Source organism: Amblyomma maculatum, chromosome 2 (assembly GCF_055883805.1).
Source record: "Amblyomma maculatum isolate TAMU_Amacu chromosome 2, ASM5588380v1, whole genome shotgun sequence".
Taxonomy (NCBI): Eukaryota; Metazoa; Arthropoda; class Arachnida; order Ixodida; family Ixodidae; genus Amblyomma; species Amblyomma maculatum.
Window position 1 is genome coordinate 94884180 of NC_139345.1, and position 23248 is coordinate 94907427.

The window sequence follows — 23248 nt, forward strand, 5'->3', positions numbered from 1 at the left end:
ACAGTTAAGCTTAGCCTTTAAGAGGATCCCTCGGCCGCGTTATTGGCTTCAGTATGTATAGCTTTCCTTGTAGATCCTCTTTCGCATAGATGCACTGTGCTACTCGCTTAATCAACAACCCTTACTTATGTGCCTATGTTATCTCGTAGATACAGTTTAGGATACAGTTGTGGGCTAGCACATTATGAGAAGGACAGCTCGACATATATATAAAATCCAGGTGGCTGCCGCGCCATATTCGGCGGAAATAAATGTTCTTCCTCCTCCTCCCACTTTAACCAAGCCGTACGACCATGCCTGAGCGGTCTAGGCGTTGCGTGTCTGAATCGAGATCCTAAGATCACGTGTTCGATTCCCATATCCTTACAACTCAGCTACTTTATGTGGTCTAGTGACGTCAGAAGACGTTTTAAAATTGTTTCATAGGAAGGGAAATGCGCAGTATCTGTCACAATTGTTTCTGTGGACACCTGATCCACACCTTAAGGAAAGGGAAGATGGGAGAGAAAGTGGAAAGAGAGAAAGAGGAGCTGTAGTGGAGGGCTCCGGAGTAATTTCGACCACCTGGGGAACTTTAACGTGCGCTGACATCGCACAACAGAAGGACGTCTCTTCGTCAGAAGACCTGTCCACGAATCAGTGCCTGGCCGTATCACCTGCAAACTACCTGTCTTTCCGACTGGCAACCTCGATTTGTCACTCATATCGAGAAAGCCAATGCAGGATTTTCTTCTGAACAAGACCCTTGACGTTACCACACTAATAATTGAGTTTAAATACATTAACTACACTTTACAGTGATTATTGCAAATGAGATCGAACAAGTTGCGCGTTGAACAGGACTTTAGGTAAAAATAACCTATAACTACCGAAGTAGGATTTACTATTTAACATCATTACTTAACCGACTTAACAATTGTATACATGATACATTTAGGAAAGCATGAAATATAGTTAATAACATTTGTGGCTGAAACCGTAAGAAGTGTGTATAGGAAGTAATTGATACTTCTTAGGAAGCCAACTAAAAGCAAACTTATGTCCATACGAAAAAGCTATTGCATAAATTCTTGTGGAGAGTTAGGAAGAAGGGTGGAAAGCTGGACAAGTTGGTATCCGTTCAATGTGGGTGTATACGAGAAACAAAAGCAGGCAGAAGAAGCACTTTTCCGCGCTTGTCTGTGTCTTCTTCTTGCTTTTGTATCTCGTCTAGTTCGGGCTGTACCACCTGCAATGAATGGACAGTTAGGAGCCCCATAATTTTTATCAATTGTTTCCAGCAAAATCACTATATTGTTAAGTTAATTACCAATGACTGTCAACCTGTAATATGCGTAGTAACAGAGATCGAGTTTAGGTTCTCTGTTCTAAAATGTATACGTTTAAGGCGAACGCCTTTCTAGGCTATGTTGGCGAGTTCCTGTGTACAGAACGTGTCCTCAGCCATTGTGTCGTTCCTAGAAAAGTTAGGATCAAACGTATGGTTATGATCGATTGAGGACGATCTGATGATGCTGCAAAAGTGTTAATAGGATGAATATTTAATTATTACAATCAAAATTTAAAAGTAAAATCGATCAGACATCGAAATATCCATACGACTGACGTCGACGTCCAAGCAATGTGAAGTCACGCCAAACGAAAGTGGATGTGTTTCTGACTTAATGAGCCAAATAAATGCGCGATGTGATATCATAATCTTGCATCGGCGAGATTTTTCCGCGAAGTGTATCAGTGAGTTTGTGTGTGACAGATACTGTGCCTTTTCTTTCCTGGGAACCAATTATTAAAGAACGCCAGTGAACTTTGATGCGTTCGACGGAACACTGGTTGTGTTCGAAAAGGGGCGCGCGATGTATCGTGTGCAGTAGCAACGCTCAGGCTTTCGCATTTCTCCACTCTAGATACTGCAGTGTTTTCGAAACTTCTTTAAGGCGAAAGCCGTTCTAGGCTCATGGAACGAAATCCCGTGCGCGAGATCTGTCAACGCCTTCTTCAGGCGTTGGATCTGTGCGCGATATTCCGCGAGATGTGTTCTCCTTTTCTAGCGTTCCTGCCGTATCCAATCCCACAAATGAACGCGGGCCAAGGAACGCCACACTACAGGAGCGATTGGTGTACCATCCAAACACTTTCCGCAGAAAGTGTGACCAATTATAATTATATGTAGCACTGCAATAAACGCCGATAAGAGGCAAATGATAGGAGAGAAGGGTAGGCTTTCGACATTATTGTCTTAGGAGACATCAAAGAGACCATCTAATAATTTATTAACCTGGCCGAGCTCTCTTGAAATTCCAAAATATACTATTACTCTGACAATCCGACATTTGTACTTAGAGATGCAAAATGAAATACTGGTATCTCTTTGATACAACAAAATATTTAAAGTTAATTAGGAAGGCTTCAGCAAAATTACATTTATCGAATAAGAATGTGCGCAATTCGTTTGTCTTGATGGCCCACAGCACGAAGTCGAAAAATTGGGAAAACTTCTTTCGCACAGCAATAAATACAGAGTTTTCTTGGATTAAAAAATTCTTCTTCCGAATATAGATTAATAAGAAATAATATGCCGTAAAACATTCTTGCGTAAGCTTCACGTAAAATCTGTCGCAATAATTGCGAGTGCTTTATGCGGTAATGGGCATATTAATGTTGAGGGGGGATCTATACCTAATAACGCTCATTTATAAAGCGCGATGGACGGTGATTGTTAGATGTGGCATCATATCGTACGTATGTCCTTCGCAATATAGGATGTCTTTTAGATAAGGTACTAGATCATATAACACGTAATAATATATAGAGATCAGCAAGAAGCTATCTATTACGCATTAGATATAATGAATACAACGCATACTTTCAGTATGAAAAATATGCTTTTGTAGGTAGCAAAAAGCAAGAACTTATATTTCAGTGGGTTTAAAAGGGTAAATGCTTGATAATGTGAATTACCAAAGCAGGCCAGTTTCTTAGAAATAAAATGTTTTTGAGATGTGGCATAACAACAAAATAATGCTGCAGACTTTATTATTTTAAATAAATATTAAAGAGCTTTGAAATAAACTGTATTTAGAAAATTGAAAAAAATTATAATTGAATACGCTTCACTGAATATCTGCTCAGGCAAATGCCAGGTTCTGACACTCTCGCTATTCTCCTTTTTAATGTAATAAATAAAGGAAGCCTTCCTCCAAGACGCAGTGTTCGTTCGACTGTAGTTGCAAAGTTTTGTTATGTTCCTGGTGAAATTGGCGTCTAGCGGCTAAGTATCACTCTTGAATCCTGTACCCATTATGTACAAAGTAAAAACATAAGCGATTGTACGATGGGGCTTGAAATTATTGATCGCATCTGCGTAGCGTTAATTTTGTGGTCCACCGTGACGAACGTAAAAATTACATGCATTTGTTCAATGGGCAAAAATAAATGTATTTTTATCTAGTTCAAATAGATAAAGAAACCACCAATAGCAATAATAAATAGCAATTTGATAACAAGAATAAAGTGCGCTAGCGCAAAGCGCAACTCAAATTGGTCATTTTGTACGCCTCGGAAATATTTCGAGCGAGCTGGCCCTGCTGGCTTGCTATGACATCGTTAACTAGGTGCGGCTCATACTCATAGCAGCAACAGACTTCAGTCATATAGCCAGTAACAGTTCTGGAAACATTGTAGCCGCACTTGCTTATTATTTCACTTATTTATCTCCCTATGTCACGCTTTTGCATGACAGTGGCAGCGAACATACTAACCTTACAACTCCCAGCCCACCTGAGTATGCTTCGAATAAAGTTGTTTCCTCCTCCTGTTTTGGTTCTCTTTGATTCCGTTAATTTCTTCATTCAAGCGGCGTCACAGACCAAGCCAGTAAATTTTTTACTTTTTTCACTTTCGCTTACTCAGCATGAATGATACCACGGATACGGTCACAATGACACACGCAGGGTAAGCTCTGGAGCGCAGATACGGATTGTTTGCTGTTGAAAACTGTATTTAACTCACTGTATGAAGGAGTTGGCAAAATAATGTTTGCAGTGAATATTTCCTAATGTTTTAGAGCAGAAACTCTACTACACGGAGTGTAACTTTGAATTTCGGTTCGGTGTGACCGAATGACCTTGAATGAAAATAAGTGAATCGTGTACACGCCAGGACTCGAAACACAATCCTTCCATGTCTCAGCCGGCCCCGCCGGGGTGCCACAGTGGTAAGACGCCCGACTACTGTGCCGGAGTTCCCGGGTTCGAACCCGACCGCGGCGGCTGCGTTTCGATGGAGGCGAAACGAAGTGGCGTCCGTGTGCTGTGCGATGTCAGCGCACGTTAAAGATCCCCAGGTGGTCGAAATTACTCCGTAGCCCTCCACTATGGCTCCTCTTTCTCTCTTTCCACTTTCATTCCCACCTTCCTCCCTTCCCTTACGGCGCGGTTCGGGTGTCCACAGAGCAAGTGTGACAGTTACTGCGCCTTTCCCTTCCTGTGAACCAATTTAACTTATTTATGTCTCAGCCGAGAGTGCTAACCCCTATTCCAGGCTGATTTCCTGAAAACTAGTCCATTATTATTCTTATCTACCGTAATGACGCCGGAGGGCATTGATGTAAAAGACAACTGCAGTGCTGGTGAGGAGGAGGGGAATGTCAACGGCGGGAGCGCTGGCGTAACAAAAGCGATGTAGTTTAATCAGAGTTAAACCGCGTACAGCCTTGCTAAACGATGCAAAAATATGCTTAACAGCTTTCGAATGAGACTCAAGCCATGATTACCCCCTACCCACTTTTTATGCCTTAAATTGATAAGAATCAAACAGCAATAATAGCGTGCCTTCGTCAAGTTTATGAATTAAGCGCGCTTATTTTTTTTTTCCAGGCGTCTGAAACGGTCACCAAAACTATGACAAACTTTTTTTGTGTGAACTATATAAAGTAAGACCGATGGCACCGAAGCTTGGCCGATCCTACTCTAGAGGCTTTAAATTAGGGCATCGAAACCCACTTCATCAAACTTACAAAATACTAAGAAGCCATTCCGCAAATTCTCGCTACCTTCTACATTACGTTACACAAGCAGTTTAGAGCAATACGAATGCCAAGGATGACATTGGCCAGTCACGAACGACGCGTACACGATTGCACACTTACCTTGTTCTAACATCGTGGTCGCCGTGACCGAGAGGAGGCGCGCAGGAACACAGTTGTGCAGTGCACGTAATCCTGCTTGGCTTCGGTCATCCGCTTCGTAGATTGGCTTAGTAGTGCTGCAAATGCCTTATGAGAAGGAGTATAGCCGTAGTTGATGAAGCGAAACAGCACGAGGCCTAGACGAGACAAGCAGACAAACACAGCGCTGAACTGACAACATAAGTTTATGCAGGATGCCATCGCTACTATACTCTGGTACCGCAGAAGAAAAAAAAAAAAAAGAGAAAATGCAGACATGGGGCAAGAAGGTCAACCCACACCCCTCTGACATGCAGACGTTTCTTAGTCCGACAATTATAAAAAAAATGCAGATAATTTTGCTCTTTCACGAATAACGTAGCATATGATGTGCTGATACATGCCGCATGGAGCTTCATAAGCGGCAGCATAGCCGTGCCAAATAAGAGGGTTCTGTAGGTAATTCGCAAAGAATTAGGCATAGCATCATGCCCAGCGTCGATTCAGTGTAGCCTTTTCTTGCAGGTATTACCGGAACCCCCTGGAAGCTCTTAGCTGACATCAATGTAAAACTAATTCTTCGTTTCATAGTTGTCTTCTGTTCGTTTCAGTATTATTGAGAGATATTCAAAAATCCAAGTGGAAAGTTTTACTCTAGTTTATTATTTATTATTTTTTATTTCAAAGTACTGTCAATCCCTAGAGGAATTGTAACAGGGGTGGGTACAAAAAAAAAAAAAAAGCTCGTACACTTTGGTTAAATAGAGCAAAAAGTAAACAAATATGCCAGAGGACCTAAGTTGCAAGCTGAGCAGAAAAATGTTCGATTTAAGCTTAGCTCTGTATACGTATATAGTAACCTCTGCTGTGATGTTTTCGCTACTTCTGTCACTATGAATGCAAGAATGTGCATTGTCCATGTAACTGATTTGCTTGCCTCACTCATTAGCCATGGCTTGCAGTTCATCTCCTGAGTTAATTAGGTCCAAAATATGATCCGCGAATCGCAGGGGCATTTTATCTAAGGTGTATGCTACATTCTTAATATGAGGGAATCCAAAAATCAGTTCTCGCTAGGCCGCTTCTGGCGTTAATTTTCTCCAAGAACAGTTTTCAGTGGATGCTTGTCCGGAGCAAAATATTCTTAAAACGCCGATGCAATGCAGGTCTGACCAACGCTTTCCCTAACCGCTGGAGGATGAGAGCCGGAGAATAAGGTGCATTCATACGGGAGGTTGCAGCAGATTACTACACCATAGCGGCCATATTCTATTCTAGGGACGGAGTGCACTGTTGTCTTTGGCCACCTGAGTCATGCCGTACTCCAGGCCTTGTTATGCAGTTCCATTCAAAGTAGAAGATGTTTTCTTTAGGAGAATTGCGCGGCACCAATATATGAACCACGGTGTTCTTTCAAATGAGTCGGGACTCTACGTCTATGCCATCTCTGCATCCTCTGCACCGTTTTATTCCACTAAAGGAGGCAAATACCAGGTTTATTGAGGGTCTTTGAGTTTCCACGTGAAGGAAACCAGTTCCACTCGTTGAAGTGAGATGTTCGAGTCGTTTCAGTAATGCGTGCTAGTTTCATGAGAAGCATTATAACAGCTAGACGCGACGGTAAAGTCGTCGTCTGTCATGCCCCAACAAGAGCTGTGAAATCTACTACAAAAGTTCAGAGTGTGACCTAGCGAGCCTCGTTTGATTAGTTGTGAAGGAATGCATTGCGAAATATCAGAAACCAAATAATGAGAGTTAGTCCAATTATTTTGCGCTGTTCTTTTCGAGGCCCTGGGTTCTCATGTCTCAATGATGCTGCACAATATACGGAGAGCTGCCCTGTATTCATATTCTCCTTTGCATCTGTGACTGTCGCTTTCGCAAGAAACGGTCTTTAGTTTCCTTTGCTCACTCACTTATTGTCACTCACCCATCCATGTACTTGCCCGGATTCCAATTAATCCACTTAATTTGACGATTATTAGCAGCTGTAGGAAGTGCCTCAAAAAGTGCACTCACACTTAATTTAATTCAATGAAGCTATTTTTTTCTTGAAAAACTGTATGGTTTTTATGCAAAAAGCTGCTGAAGCCGCTTGACTATAAGATTCCGGAGACCATTACATGACAGTAACAATTAACAAATCAAATCTACAATGGGTTGCACTAATAATCATTAAAACAATGATAAACGTTTTGAAACATCGAAACTAACACTGAAAATTCATAAATAAACGCGTCGTAAAACCAAGAAATTATTTCACAGAGCCCCAACAAAAACACGACAGCCTAATGCTTAATGTAAATACAAAACTGGAGACCTAATCTCTCATCTATTAAGGCCTACGGTGTGTATAGGTTTTGTAATAATGAAGGAAGACAATAAGCCCAAGCTTGATATTTGTAGAACATACAGAAACGTACATTATACAACCATATTAGATATGTTTCATGTTAGCGGTTCGGCATTCAAACATTCCATAATGGTAATTTGGCTAGTGACCGCAGAAGACGATTAAAAAACAGTTTTAGTAAACGGAATTCATAAAAATGAATTATGGAAATTATTTCGTCTAGTCTGAAATCATTCTTATATATTGGCCGTTTGTTCCATGCTTTCCGCATGGCGAACTATAGGTTTTTGTATCCTAAGCAGTCTGTTGCGATTTGCTTTTGTGGCAGTATACGAAACCAAGGTACAGTAATATACTAGATGGGAAGTAAACAATGCTTTGTGCATTTGAAGTTTCGTCTCGTTGCGAAGCACATGTCGACAACGTGATAAAACCCTTGTAATCAAAGATAGTTATTGCATAGGCAACTAATCTGAGTGCCCTATCCTAAATTAAGGAAAATATACCCCAAGAACTTTATGGTCATCAACAAGATTAATTCTGTGGCTATCACAGTGAAGTCCGAGTTTCACCAGAGCTTTCTTATTCCGAGCCCAAAAATTATTGCTTTTAATTTGACAGCATTAACCTTAATTCGTCTCACTTCGGCTAAAGAAGATAACTTTCATTAAATTATTTGCATTTTAGTGCCAAATTACCAAGGTTAAAGCCACCAATAAACGAAGTACGAAATATTTCCGCATATTTATTCTTTCAATGTCATTAATGCCTGTAGAAATAAAATAATAGAGTTTCTACCACACTACCCTGTATCCTCCCGTATTTCTTTGCCAAAGTGACAAACTGCGTTAGTTCAAGCGTATGAACTGGGCTGGTGCAATTATCCTTAGCATCAAGAACCACGAAAGTCGAAGTGCTCACTATTTGTGCTGCTAAAGTCTGGCCGACGCAGACAATGGCGTTAAGGACTGCGATCATTTGAAAGAGGGCCTGCAAAATATAAGAGAAAAGAAAATGGACACCATTCGGACATTGACATTGAATACGAATGCGCACAAGCGGCTTTCTTAACCTAGCCACTGCGGAGGAGGGTGGCGCTGGTGAATACTCTCAAGATTGGGTTGCACGCAACATAATTACCTAAGAAAGTGGAAGATTTAACAGCTGCCGGCGTATCTCAGTGGTAGAGAAGCGGACGCGAAATTCTGAAGCCTTTGGTTCGGATTCCACCGGCCTGTGCGAGCTGCCTCCATAGTGCAAGCAGGGAAACACAGAGCAGAATGCCCCCTTAAGCTGACCCTCTCAAGCTCCGCCCATAGCTTGTGTAAACACACAGCAATGTTTGAGCGCTGCTTGGCTTGGTGTACGTTACTTCACGTTCGTACCGGAAAATACGAGACAGCAACGTTAACAGAATAACTGCGGTCTGTCGGCAACGGCCACATGCGCAAGGCGGGAACACGACAAACTGAGCTCCCTGCTTGCCCTAGTCGTCGCTAGGCTTAGCGAGTTTCGCATCAAAGCGGCAGCGGACGGCGCATCGGAACCGGCCAAAGCTTTTCATCACTGCTATGCTGGGGAGCCCATTGCATAAAATAAAGACATTGTAGATTGGCTCGACGCCTTCAGCAAGGGGGCTGGGACAGGTCGGTCGCCGCCGCTTGCGGCGGGGGCTGGCCTGCCACCGAATCTTTATCTGTTGTGGGCCGTCATTGCACCCGCCACCGCTTTGGTGGTGGACGACGGCTGTTGTTGCGACGTCTTTCTCTCCCTCTTCCTTTTCTTTCTTCTCTGTTTTCTCTTCTGTCTGTTAAAGATCCCCAGGTGGTCGAAATTACTCCGTAGCCCTCCACTACGGCTCCCTTTCTCTCTTTCCACTTTCATTCCCATCTTCATTCCCATCTTCCTCCCTTCCCTTACGGCGCGCGATGTCAGCGCACGTTAAAGATCCCCAGGTGGTCGAAATTACTCCGTAGCCCTCCACTACGGCTCCTCTTTCTCTCTTTCGACTTTCACTCCCACCTTCCTCCCTTCCCTTGCGGCGCGGTTGCGGTGTTCACAGAAAATAAGTGAGACAGTTACCGCGCCTTTCCCTTTCTATAAATAAATCAGTTTTTTCCCTTACGGCGCGGTTGCGGTGTCCACAGAAAAACAAGTGAGACAGTTACCACGCCTTTCCCTTCCTATAAATAAATAAAAATAAATCTCTTCTGTCTGCACGAGGCAGCGGAGGTGGCTAAGCTACAGAGCCAGTAGCAGGCCCGTGCATTTTCTTCTCCTTCTTCTTACAGCCACGACAACAACGCCTTCAGCAGTGAAGCTAGCAGACGCCAGGCAAGTCGTGCCGGGTAGCAGCAGCTGAATGGAGTGTGAAAAGACTCGCCCGTATCGCAGTTATCAGTCCTACTAGCATTTTAATACTGGCCAAAAATCTTCACTATTTATCCGTTCTTGACATTCCTACATCCAACAACTATAGTTGTTGGATGTAGGAATGTCAAGGAATGTCAAAGTTATCTGTGTAAATAAACAATACTGACGCCTTTTCACGACGGTGGCGGCCGGTAGAAACAGTCTTGGTTCGCAGCGCTGCCAGGCCGCATCGACGTTGGTCCGCACCACCTCAGGACACGAAAATAGCCCTATTACGTCACCATGACGTCGGCGCTATTCATGCTCATATTGGCTGTCGCCGATCACCGGTGCCCTTGCCGTACGTGGTCCGTCGTTGACATCTACCCGGTTGGACGCAGGCAAAGAGCTTCCATTGCAACGCCGTTCGCAGCAGCTAATCGCAGTCGTTTTTCGTTACTTTGCCTTAGTCTAGAGCATTTTTTCTTTCCTCAAAGTTTACTTGTTCGTAGAGACTAGCTTAATTTATTTCGTCATTAGATTCAAGAACCAATTTTCAGTTCAAAAGTCGTAGATCGTTTTGAAAAGCAACCGACCGAAATGTTTACATCAAGGTAAAGTTCACCTAAAGAAGCTGTTGCTTGCCGTAAAAACGCGTAAATTAAAAACAAAAAGCACCCAAGTGACAGCGGCGTTGGTTCAGCATATTAAGGCCCATCTCAGTGGAAAAAAATGCACCCTTTCAGTGGTCTCCTCATTGGGCTTCGCGTGTGCATTGAGGGAGAGTGATGCGCCGGCAGCTGGTCAAGTGATAGCTCTCATTGAAGGCCAATGAACCAATGAATAGAGTTGCCTGAACGAGACCTTGGTAGAAAAGTTCAACAAGCTTATTTTCACGGCTGTCTATAATAGCCTTGGATGTAAAGTGTCAATGTAGAAGTTTTGCACAACTTCTGCGTTGACACTTTATATCTGAAGCTAATAAATAAGATGTTGGACAATTAGCCACCATTACAAACCTAACTTTGGAAAAGACAAATACTGCAGACTAGGACTCGCGACGCGACTCTCAATAGCCATTAGTTCTTGTCATTTGATTAGGACTCTTCTTCTTTCTTAAAATCTCGGTTACGCTGAGATGAGAGGCAGCTATAAAGAGAAGATGCTTCACAAGACAGGGCACAAAAATTAGTAAGTACCGGTGCGGACAAAAGTAAACGAAGCACGCTATAAAATTTTCACGCGTCTATAATTGAAACTGGAGACCGTTGTGTGTGCAAACCGGTAGTAGACGCCAGCTTGCATTCATTTGAACAAATCATGTTTTCTTATCTCCAATACAGACGGCATGATTGCAACTGCAACGGAAAAGCATGCTGAGTTTACTATGTCTGCGCCTATACGTCCATATATGGTATTTAATTACTAGTGACAATTACTGCTGTATTAAAAATGATAATATTTTGTTGCGCTAAATGAATAAGCGGTTTAGGCGTGCCGTAACTTCTTTCTATATTTTCCAGAGCACATTCCTGGAAAATGTCTGACACCTCTCAGCTTTCTGCCCATTCTATTTCGCTTTAATTGTTTTTCTCAAGCGGCAAAGTGTCCGGTTAATTGATCGTTTCAATGTTTCTCATTGGCTTTGTAGCTAAGGCATATCCACCAAATGCAAGGTCACGCAGTAAACAAACGCTATTTCCCAGGCTGACCAGCAGACTTAAGTGCACAGAACACTAGCGAATGGGCTTTATTTGATAGCAAATAAATGAACTGTATAATTATGTGATATTTTATTTGGTATTATATAGTGCTTTGTTATACTCTATCGGGATGAACTATACCAGCCCTGTATTGCTGTGAACACGTTCCAAGAGGAACGTGCCAAGCGACACCTGAGATCGAGCGCTAGCGAGTCACGCTGCATTGTTGCGTCGGTTTGTCGATGAAATAATAGTGAAAAACGTAAACATGCATAAATTCCAAGCGAAGGTAACCATAAATAAGCAGAGTTTGGAAACCCAAAGGCCCAATTAAAAGTTGTGCATATACTGCACTATAGTACCAAGAACTCACGAAGCCAGGACGGGCGTCTAAAACTCTGGCGTACGCTTAGGACGACACCAACACGGCCACCAACATGCCATCTGTTCCTCCCTACCGAACAGTCTGAACAAGACGGAATTGCAAGCCAGCAGGTTTAATTGAAACTGTTCTTTTCCCAGGCGAAGTGCATTTTTACTCCCTCTGTCTGAAACAATACCCATATAAACTCACTCGGTGTAAGACATTCACATGACATTGACAGTGCTTGAACGCTTCACTGGGTGCTTTTCTTGAAGACACGTTGGTTAGAAAAAACTTCGATGCTGGATCCAAGTCGCCGATACTTGTTATGCAGATTCGACTCGTTTCTGTCAAAAGAAGGCCTCATTACGCAGTCAGGGAATGGTAATATATTCCTAGTCCAAATCAAGCGAATCTTCGATTTCTACTCAGTCGATTGCACACTGGGACGACAGATTGTTTTACAAACTACATTTCTTCGGCGAAGGGGGTCGCGGATGTTTAGAAACTACGCGACAATCCTTTTGTCTGGAAACTCACCCGTTATGTGGGTCTCTAATACCGCTTTTGAGTCTGAGAGCTGCGACAAACGGGAGTACAATGGATACACCTCGTGCTGGCTCGTATTCGCTGTGTTGAAATGAAGCATGTCGAGCCGATGTTTGCGCAGTTCATCTTGAGCTGCTTTGAAACACCAAACAGCTTGTGCGAAAAGTTAGTTTCGTAAGGAAAACGTCGACATGTTGGTTACAGAGGGTTTTCTTCCCGATATGAATGCGTGTCAGCTGCGCACGCATGAAAGAAGTTCGTCTTCTCAGGGGATAATCACAAGAAATAATTTCGTTATTTCGATCGACGTTACTAATAAAAAACAATTGTCGCCATTCTCGCATATGTATCGTTATCAATGGCTCATAGCGAACGCAAAGAAAGTCGCAGCACACATGCACAAAAAAAAAAAAAAAAAAAAGCACTCTCAGCATCAAGTATACTAGGGAAAAATATGACCGGAACTCTCGTTGTGAGTGATATAGCACGATAACGCATTTTAAAACTACGGTGTTAAAGTCCCCGTTCAATAAAAATCCGGCGCCTGGGCCCAGGGTTGATGTCGGCGTTGTGAACGAAAAATCACTTGGCTGCGCACTGACAAGTAGGACCGCCCGACGTTATGTTTGGTAGAAGCTTCCAATTTCGTCCTTTTCTTTCATATGGTAGGTTACATCATACTCAGCCTGCTAGGACATTTGTATTCATTCAATTTACCCCTAGACTATGTAGCTATGTTCATACGGCCGGGTTAATGCGGGGCTTTATATGTGGGATGGTAGCCTACCCTATCGCGTCATACCCTTAAATGCAAAGTGTGCCCATATTGTTTTGCTTTAAAATTCGCAGCCACCCAGACAATGGTGGCGGCCAGAAAAAAAAATTAAAACACTGCCTCTTCGGTTTTCTTCAGAAAATGCGTTGTTGCTCGATCAAAGCTACAGACTACGGCGTACAGCAGATGATTCTGATGCTCACTCGTTTGGCATACCCCATTAACCGGATCTGTATATGTCTGTCTGAATGGCGATGAATTTGCAGGAGCATTGGGTACCACTTTTGAGATGGGAAATGAACTCATCGGTACTCTTGTACACAGAGTCAGTTATACTACTCCTAGGCCATGCAGGCACATTCGTACGTGGATATACACACCTTGCTATTAGCGACCATGACCCCCATGAATACCACATCATAGCCAAAGGGATGGTCTAAGTTTATTATTCCTAATTAACAGTGCACAAACCTGTGTGAAGCACAAATTAGAAAATGAGGTACAATGAGAAAGCAAAGGTTACGAAATTAGGTTTTATATTGTCTGAACGCTCATTGGTGCAATTACAGCTTCCAGACTAATTGATATTATTAGGCTTAGTTAAGCCTAACTGGCCTAATTTTTTAAGCCTAACTTATTTAATGCGAAATCATTTATAGCTTTCCCACGTAAAACTTGCATTTAGGTGCGGCTAAACCACTTCCAGTTTTTTTCCTCACACGAGAGGAAGTGGTTCGGGACCTTTGCGGGCTTCAAATCAACTTTGTGGTGTTTTTTTTTTTCTTTTCTCCGTGGTCGGTGCAGGTGGCCTGGATCCACACGAACCGGCACATGCTCATCTCGATGCACGACAACCTGATCACGACCAATCCGCGCTATGGCATCGCGCACAACGGCCACCGCACGTGGCAGCTGCACGTGCGAGATGTCGAGGAGGCCGACCGCGGCGAGTACATGTGCCAGATCAACACCAACCCCATGAAGAAGATCATGGGCTACTTGCACGTCGTCGGTAAGTCAGCGTACTCTGTAGAGGAGGAGAGGGGAGGGGGAGAGGCTTCAAGCACTCCTAACTTTTAACTGCAATTCTATAAACATTTATGTATGTTTCTCTACCGTTCTATCATGCGTTACCAAAGTACATACTCGGGGCGTGAATGGTGATAATTTTTTTAGTGATCGACCATAAGTGGGAACTTTGTGTGCATGTGTCAAGTTTGCCGCTGCATGCTTGGCGGTGACGCTGCTCAATTAAAAAAAAAAAAACTCAGGATGGTATTTGGACTCGTCACCAAATGTGTGAGGATCGTGGGCGAACTTTCGTAAAGATAACTGGCGCAGTTGCGACCATCGGCTTAACTCACGTTGTGCTCCTTCCGTCTTTTGCAGAACATCTGTATTCTGTAAAGTAAGAGCAAAAGCTGGTAGTAGGCTCAACTAAAGGTGCCAGCATACCGTCAACCTGCACTTCAGTAATTATGCTTCACTTATACCGTTCAACCCGCAGTTGGAATCCTTAGAGGATGCACAAATCACTTAGCCTGCACGCACGGTTGCACCAAACGTTTTGCAGTTGTGAACAATTTTCGAATCCAAAGAATCAAATCAAAGTGTTTTCTTTTTCCCAATTTACCTTGAATAACGAAAAACATATTTGTGCATCTTGAATATGTCATAAGTCTGCAGAAGTTAGAAAGAAAGGAAACCTTGTGATGTTGGCTACGATAGTATGCTGCTGAGCGCAACGTTTTAGGATCTAAATTGTCCCAGAGCGGAAGCATTTTATTGGATGCGAAGGCCAGCAACAAAAGAAGTAAAACTCGTAATTCGGCTACCACTGTGCAAGGCGCGACATACAGCGATATCTTCGTTTCGCGATACACTTAGGCGAAGAATTTGAGAGTGACATGCACGTATTCTTTTATTTCCTTCCTGTTTTTTTTCACACTCACTCATTCTTCGAATAACGCTTCTCTCTAGTGGGCCGTTTCAAGCTCGCAGCATCTCCATCCCTGACTCAAACTTAGGGCAACGCGTTCTGCATTAGACGCCGTAGACAGACCATTCTACATTTCATCACTTTCCCTTTACTCTCCTTCTATGGTTGCCATAACAGCCCTTGTCTGATATGCCTGAGGAAACCATCCTCTCGTCAAGCATTCCGAATTATTTGCTTTACCATCTCCCTCCTATCACAGAAACTCCTCCATCTACGCATTTTCTGTCTCGTCATGTCCATAATTTTGCATCCAAGATAACACTCATCTTCCTACCAACGATAACCACGTTCTGGGTGGTTCTGTGTTTAACCACCCTGCGGTTAAGGTGCATTCACACGATCGACCGAATCGCAAGGCTTGAAGACCAACCGTATATCAAGTGGCTTGACGTCATGAATTTAGATCATTCAACTCGTATCCGGACGAGGACGGTGAAAGAAGGTGCCTCTTCATTTTGGGATGTGTTGTTGTCACCCGTTCTGCTTATTCTTTTGGCACGCCATAGGTCCCCTAACTTCACTTGTCATAGCCGATTCGTCGTCCGCGACCTTGTTCGACATGGGCGGGGCGGCGACCTTCAAGCATTCCTACGGTCTTGTTATGTCCCTCTCCTTCCACGGTGACCATTTCCACTTACGCATTGCTCCGCTCTCGCCATCCCATCCTCGTTCTATGGTAGTCAACTTCACCAGGGGTTCACATGGCAACCACTTTCCGGTTACGCCAACTCGAAACCCAGGGCGCTGCCGCTATAAAACGCTCGCGTGCTGTGCAACGTCCATGCGCTTTAAATGAATCCAAATAGCGAACGTGTGTCTAATCAGAGCACAATGTCTCTCACAGTTCGTGTTAAGCCGAGAAACATAAAACCCCTACTATACCATACCGTACCGTGCCATACCTGACCGTACCATATAATACCATATCATACTGCACTATATCCTACCATACCATACCATACCATACCATACCATACCATACCATACCATACCATACCATACCATACCATACCATACCATACCATACCATACCATGCCATGCCATGCCATGCCATGCCATACCATACCATACCATACCATACCATACCACATTACATCCCATCACAACACACCACACCAAACAATACCACACTGCACCACACCGCACCGCACCGCACCGCACCGCACCATACCATACCATACCATACCATACCATACCATACCATACCATACCATACCATACCATACCATACCATACCATACCATACCATACCATACCATACTGTTCACCAGCGTTTCTCTTTATTGGAGAAGTGAGCTTTTTTCTTTTTTTTTTGTAAACACCCCAACGAGGCATCGATCTACCCTACCGCTCATTGCTCAACGTTTTGGTCATGTGTGTTTCTCGAGTTCTAAACGAACGGGTAACGTAGCATTCGCACGACCAAATGCTTGCCTGATCGCTCTTACACACTTTCGTCAACTTGTCTACTCGATAGAAAAACAAAAGAGAACCGCCTGATGTGAGTGCTGAGAGCCACGAGCATACTGCACCAATCTGAGAACCTCCTTTATTTGGCCTGTCGCCCGCTCGACTAAAACGCCCATATTTTATGCTCTGACAGGCCCAACTTTTTTTTTTTCGCCGAATTTAGAAGAAGAGATAAATTTTTCCACCAGTCTTCACTGAATTTAAAGCGAATGTATTTCGGTTTGCAAATATTCTAGCTCCGGAAGATAAACAATGATAGAGCAGCGTTTCTTGGCACGGCTTTCGTCCGCTTAGCGTCATTGCAAACGTTAAGAAGAAACGAACTCCGAGAAGTGGTAAGAACGGTACAGGCAGAAACGCGACATTAAAAACGTACCCCTGCGCGTGCTACCGCATCGAATGTTGCTAAAGAATGTGCGCAGGCAGTTTAGCAGCTCGCTCTTTATCCCCCTCCAAGACACACAAGAACCAACCAAAATATTCTCGTATTCTTTAGAAGTGATTCAAAACAGTTTTTCCATTCGGAGGCCGAAATTGAGCGGGTCGCTGTAATGCACGAGTTCCAAGGTTCTTTGTAAACATCCTGCACTGTCGTTTGTGTTTGTATGTTCGCAGACGTGGAAAACTTCGTCAAAGCAGCTCTTTCGCGTCGGACACACGAGAACTCTCGAAATGCAGGCTTTTTCTTTTTTTCTTTTTTCGTTCTCACGGGTGTCTTTCTGAATGGCTCACAAGAAGCAAGGGTGCGCCCTTGAAGGTCCGAGACCCTGTTCTATGGTTTTCCACATCCTCTCTACAATCAGGACTCTTCTCAGAAGCAGACAGAAAAGAGAAAGCGAATAAGTTCATTGCGCAGAGAATGCATTGCAAACGCTCATGGAGAAAATGCTCGGGCCAGACAAAATGTGGCTCGGCGCCAGCAAGTAGCCTACGTTTAGATTGATTTATTTCCATACATTCTGACACTTTGGAAAGTTTTAGTGCTTTTAATTTCCACTAAAACCTTTTGGTGTGTGTGTGATGGTTCGCAGAACCAGCCACCGTTTAGTTTTAATGTAAGAGAGAACACATTAAAGAACATCTTGGCCTTTCTGGCCTTAAATTCGCCTTAAAGTTGCAGCTCAATCGCGCAGAACTCCTTTCTACTAACTCTCGTTCGTGTTACTTTTCGCGTGACATCTGGCAAACATGCCCCAAAAACGTAGTCCTCCTGCACTGTAGACTACTAACATTAAAAAATAATTCTAAGTTATTTCTGAATGCCCGAGACTACGTTATGAGGTATTCGTCACTACTTTCTGTTATTTCCTGATCATGAGTCAACTTAAACTGCCCTATTATGATAACGCTTCTTTGTTTGTACTCCATTAGCCGTCTATAAAAAAAAAAATATGCTCCAAAGTAGGATTTTTTTAAGGAAGCTAAAGAGAGACCACTTAATTTTGCACTAAAGGTCCCTTCGTACTCCAATACGTCATTTAACGTTTCCCCTATCGGGCTTGTGGAAATCTTTAGGTTGACTAGAAGCCCTGGGAGTTTATCGGCGTGATGCGTTCACCATAAGATTCACTTAGCGAAATACGATTCTTGACAGCAAACGCAGCTTAATTCCTTTAATCGCATATTAAATGGGTAAGTGCAACACCGAAGTTTAGCGACTATTCAGCAATCGCCTGCTTAACAGCGATGTCTTCTCTTGAATGACGGCGCGATCGGAGTGAACCCTCCCTCTCCTCCACAGTGCCCCCAAGAATCGACGATGAGAACACCAGCTCGGACTTGGAGGTACGTGAGAACAGCGACGTATCTCTCCGGTGCCGCGCCACGGGAACACCAGAGCCGGACATCAAGTGGCGCCGAGAGGATGACGCACTCATCCTGCTCTCCGGAAAGAAAGGTGTGTGCGTACAATTGCCTGTAGTGCTCTCTCTCTCTCTCTCTCTCTCTCTCTCTCTCTCTCTCTCTCTCTCTCTCTCTCTCTCTCTCTCTCTCTCTATTTTTCTGCACCCCGCTTGTTTTGGTGTGGGTGATTAAGGGAGGAGCATTAGCCTGTAGCCACTGAAGAAGAGAAGTGGCAGCGGCAGAAGGCCCGCGGAAACAAGAAAGAGAAGGTGGAATAATATGTGAGAATTTTTGGGCAATCAACCTGATTCATGCGGAGGATACTCGAAAGCATAAGCCTTTTCGACTCCGCGCATACAGTAAAGGAACAGATAAAAAAAGTCATTTGTTATATCCCAGTATTATGTTAAATCCGAGTTATTGGTCCCATCTCTCCCACCTCTCCCCTGTGCGAAACAAAAATGGGGACATTTTCTCTCTCTTTATTTTGCTGCCTGTCACACTGGTGGTATTTCTGTGTTCCAACCGAGTTAGGTGGCAGCCGGGTTTCGCGACCTCCCATGTGGAAGGTGGCAGGGGCATTATCCGCCTCGATAAAAGGGAACCATGGTCCGAGTCCCAATACCGCGCAATATTCCATTTAATAAAAACTTAGCTTGTCGATGTAATCGCATAACCTGGTCTGGGTCTGCATTCCGAGTTCGCATCGCATTCAGAGCTGTCATTATCTCTCTGACTTTAAGTCATCTGATTGATGAAACGCCGGAAGTGGTAGTGACATCCGGCACCGATGTTTCCACTACTTATAGGACTCTAGGTAAATGAGGTAAAGACATTTCTGAAAACAACGCGAAGCTCGAGATACGGACTACAGGGTGCAGTCTCATCCTAGTGGCCGCCGTCAGGAATGCCTTCCCTCACCAAAACCGGATTTTGTCGCCTTGGTGTACTGATTGGCTGCCACCTACTACATCAGCATTCCAGTTAACCCCCGGTCCCAAGTCTTCAGCGGCTACAGAGCAATTGACCTTGGCAATGGTTAGACCTGTGACGCTGCGGATTGTGCCGAAGCATTATAGTTCCAGACAGGCCGCCGACAGAAGCTCAACCTGGCAACGTTTAATGCGTGAACCCCATCTAGTGAGGCTAGTCTAGAGTGTATGTTCGAGGAACCAGCAGGAATTCAATGGGATATAATATGGCTTAGTGGGTTTAGGAGAACAAATGAATCATATACTGCACTAAAGGTTGGGTGCGTACCATTCTAACGTGGTTTAGTGGAGAAACGAGAAAGAGGCAATTTGATACCTGTTCAATGAAACGCAGAGGAGTTCTACAGCATTGACAAGCCAATAGCATGCATCGCAATTAATCTTAATAAAAGCTATGAATGAAAGACTGTACAGTCCTACGCTGCTAGATTTGGTAACCAGTGCAGACCGAGAGGAATAAGAAGGCTACACATTGTGAAAACGAGCTGAGCAAGGTTTGGTAGGGAGCCTCAGTTCGCAAGCAGAGAAAACGTTTCCACCAGGGGGCTTGTCTTCATCCGCTTGTCGAAGCGTGGGCTCGGCTTGCGAACTGATCGAGGCTCCCTCTCAACCCTTATTCAGTCCTATTTATGTTCTATGAAGACAGAGAATCGGCATTGGGTAAAGTGGAAACTCGGCCTGCTGTACTGATTGCCGACATTAACACAAAAAAGGTAATACCTACCGCGCATTATATGGCTATGGTATAGGCTCTAGAAATAGCAGGACTGATTATTAGTAGAGTTAGCCGAATGAAATAATTTACGGTTCATTAATACACTTTTCAGTAAACAGAAGAAGCGAAAGTGAACATAAAAAAGTCCGGATGGGGGGACTAAAAATAAAATAAATTTCATATAGTACTCTAGTCTCGCCATTGTGCAGAATGTGGAGGTCGTCTGAAAGGTGTGATGTTGAGGCCTGACAGGTCTGACATTAACCTAAAGCTTTCAAGAAGGAGGGGAAAAAAACTAGTAATATTGTAACAGTTGTTATGCAGAAAGACTACTGTGGGCGCTGAGCGAGGGCACCGAGACGGTTGAACCAGCGAACGAGAGCACCAGGAACGGGCCCACACTTCAACGTCGTCTACTTCGTCCGATTGCGCTCCTTCTTCTTCTTCTCCTACCTCTAATGCGCGTGTCAATATAGCAGTCATTAACTAATTCGCTTTAAAACAGGTGAATTCAGAATATTGCTACCAAGAGATATTTTGCGCTAACCAGGGAAAAGAGCCTTAGTGCGAAAGCAATGAACGTTATTATCAGAGATATCATTATGAGTGCGCGATAGAATTAGGATGCAGGATAGTTAGACACGATGCCAGAAGATTATCTCTTGAGATAAAAGATTTGATTAAGAAACGTTAAAACTACAAATCACGAACCAAACAGACACTATAGGACTGGCAGGGCATTGAAAGTAAATCAGTAAGCCCAAAATATCCTTTGTTTTTATGCCAATGTATGACACTTTCTCACCGTTGTCTCCTCCCCCCCCCCCCCCTTATGTAATGTCCCTGATAGGGATCTTCAAGGGAATAATAAATGATGATGATGATAATAAAGAAGCAAATGTAGAGAAAATGAAGCTCTCGTTACTAGATACATAAATAGGGTGGCAACAGCCAGTGATACCGAGGAAAGAAAATTGAGTTTTCTTTAGTGTGTTACTATATGTGAAATAGTAATGTGACCGTGATTATAAGCGTTCAGAAAGTAGAAGAAAAAACAACTACATTCCGCCGGTGAACTCCAAACCCATGAACAGCGAATTTCACGCTCGGGGCCCTATACCGACTGAGGTATTACATCGGCGGCTGTTCATTCGTACACTTTCTTATGTATTTACGCTGCGTGTAATCTAACCTTCGTATAACCATCGTAAACTATCAGAGCTAATGCAACGGTCGGGGCCCCAATTTCCAGTCTAAAAATTCCTCTAGGGAAAGTGCGTCCAGATCCTGACTCTGTAATCGCCTGAAATGTGGCTAAGAACTGAAGGTCACCGGATCATAAACTGCCAGACGTACGTCGAAGCGACGTTTCGAGCCCTATAGAAGAAGTCATATAATTCCTAGCCCAAGTTTCTGCCACCAGTACTCGGTATGTTTAAAAGCTGCGTGAAGTCGGGCTTCGGGCAAACTTTAACGCAAGCTCATCCGACTTTAGTTAGAAACTTCTTGCTTTCACTCCAGTACAAAATTTGCTTGCTGCATTTGGACGACTTCCTCGCTTCTCGGGGCTTCCATTAGCCTCAAAGGCATCAGGGCGGTGCACTAGCCATGCCAGATAGCGCGCGTAACGGCTTAGTGCGCTACGCGGAAGGAATACAGAAAGATTTTCCTCGACATCCTGAATTTTGCATTGCTCTCAGAGCAACTTTCTCCGCTCTTTGCTCGTCGAGGACGCTGAATCTAGCGCAAGATGGAGCTTGAGCACTCGAAAGTCCAAGGCCCGAACACTGCGCGTCTAATTCATTCAAGCAGAGTCACGGCATCCGGGCAGCACGCTACAGTAGCGCGTGTCCTTCCGCTATGACGTCGCACACGGCGCTGCGGCATCTATTCCTGTACGTGCGTGTCTTCAGGCACGATCGGAAAACCTAATAACACCAACAGCAGCCGCTCTGTTAACGACTGTCCTGCCTGTCAGCGTCCTTCTTCGCTCTCGCCTACACCTTTTCTATGGCATAAAAATCCACTAGGTCAGCGACAGCAGCGGCAAAGACGAGCGTTAGGCATAAGCGAAAAAAAAAATATAGAGTGAAAAAGTGCGACAGCGGACGTAAGAGCTTGAGGGACCGCAGGAAAAACGCGACTCGCAAGACTAAGATGTGGCGAGTCGACGGCGCTTCGGAAGATTTGCCGCGCTGGCCGTAATAAAAGAAGGAGAGGGGATGAAAGGGCTACCAAGAAGGAAGGATAGAAAAAGAAGGGACGCGAGATAGACAAAAGGGTTTTTAAACAGAACGATTTAAGGGGAGGAAAATAAGCGCTTGAGAGAAAAGAAAACACGAACGAGCCTTAACTCGTGGGCCGACGCTGGCCGAGGCAAGAGAGTGGAGTGAAGGCGCACGACATGATTCAAAGTGCGTAAAAGACGTACGGCGCCCCAGCAGCGACGAGGGCTCGTCCGCTTCCATTATGTAACGAGACGGGGACCCGCGGCCTGTAAAGGGCGCTGCTTCCCGAGGCCATGAAACAAAGGAACACGGGTGTTGGGCACGGGTGCTAGAGAAGAAGCGTGGGAGAAGGAAGGCTGCGGAACGAAGTGAGAGGCGGGACGGAGTAAAGGGTTGCACAGGCACCAAGGGGCGTGCGGGGCATGCAAAGAGCAAAACGGCAGAGAAACTCGTTTTGAAAATTGAAGTCTCGAGGACAGCGCCTAAGTGAAAGTTACGACGTCGTCCCACGGTCCCACGGTCTTTTCGTGGCGTCGTCCGGTCCGGCCCGGGGCTCGGCCACTGGCTAAAACAAGAGCCTCGAAATAGAAAATAAGCTCCCTTCCTGCCTACGCTTTGCTTACTGCTCCGCCTTCGCCGATGGATCTTCGCTGCTTGCAGCTTTCCTTCTCGCTGGACGGCCGTGGTTCAACTCTGCGGCGGCCGCGGGGTGAGCTCGCTCAGTGGCATGGTGTAGTGCCC

The 23248-nt window shown here is 44.3% G+C and overlaps 1 protein-coding gene across 1 annotated transcript in view; it reads left to right on the plus strand.

The window, feature by feature from the left end:
- The window catches only part of LOC146199299 (neurotrimin-like), a gene marked incomplete at its 5' end in the record, with an annotated part of 43649 nt that overhangs the window by 5330 nt on the left and 15071 nt on the right, over positions 1-23248 (plus strand). Inside the window, 2 exons of the mRNA XM_084592751.1 lie at positions 14065-14272; positions 18472-18627. Of these exons, the coding sequence (XP_084448877.1) occupies positions 14065-14272; positions 18472-18627 (364 nt within the window). The remainder of the gene's footprint in view (positions 1-14064; positions 14273-18471; positions 18628-23248) is intronic.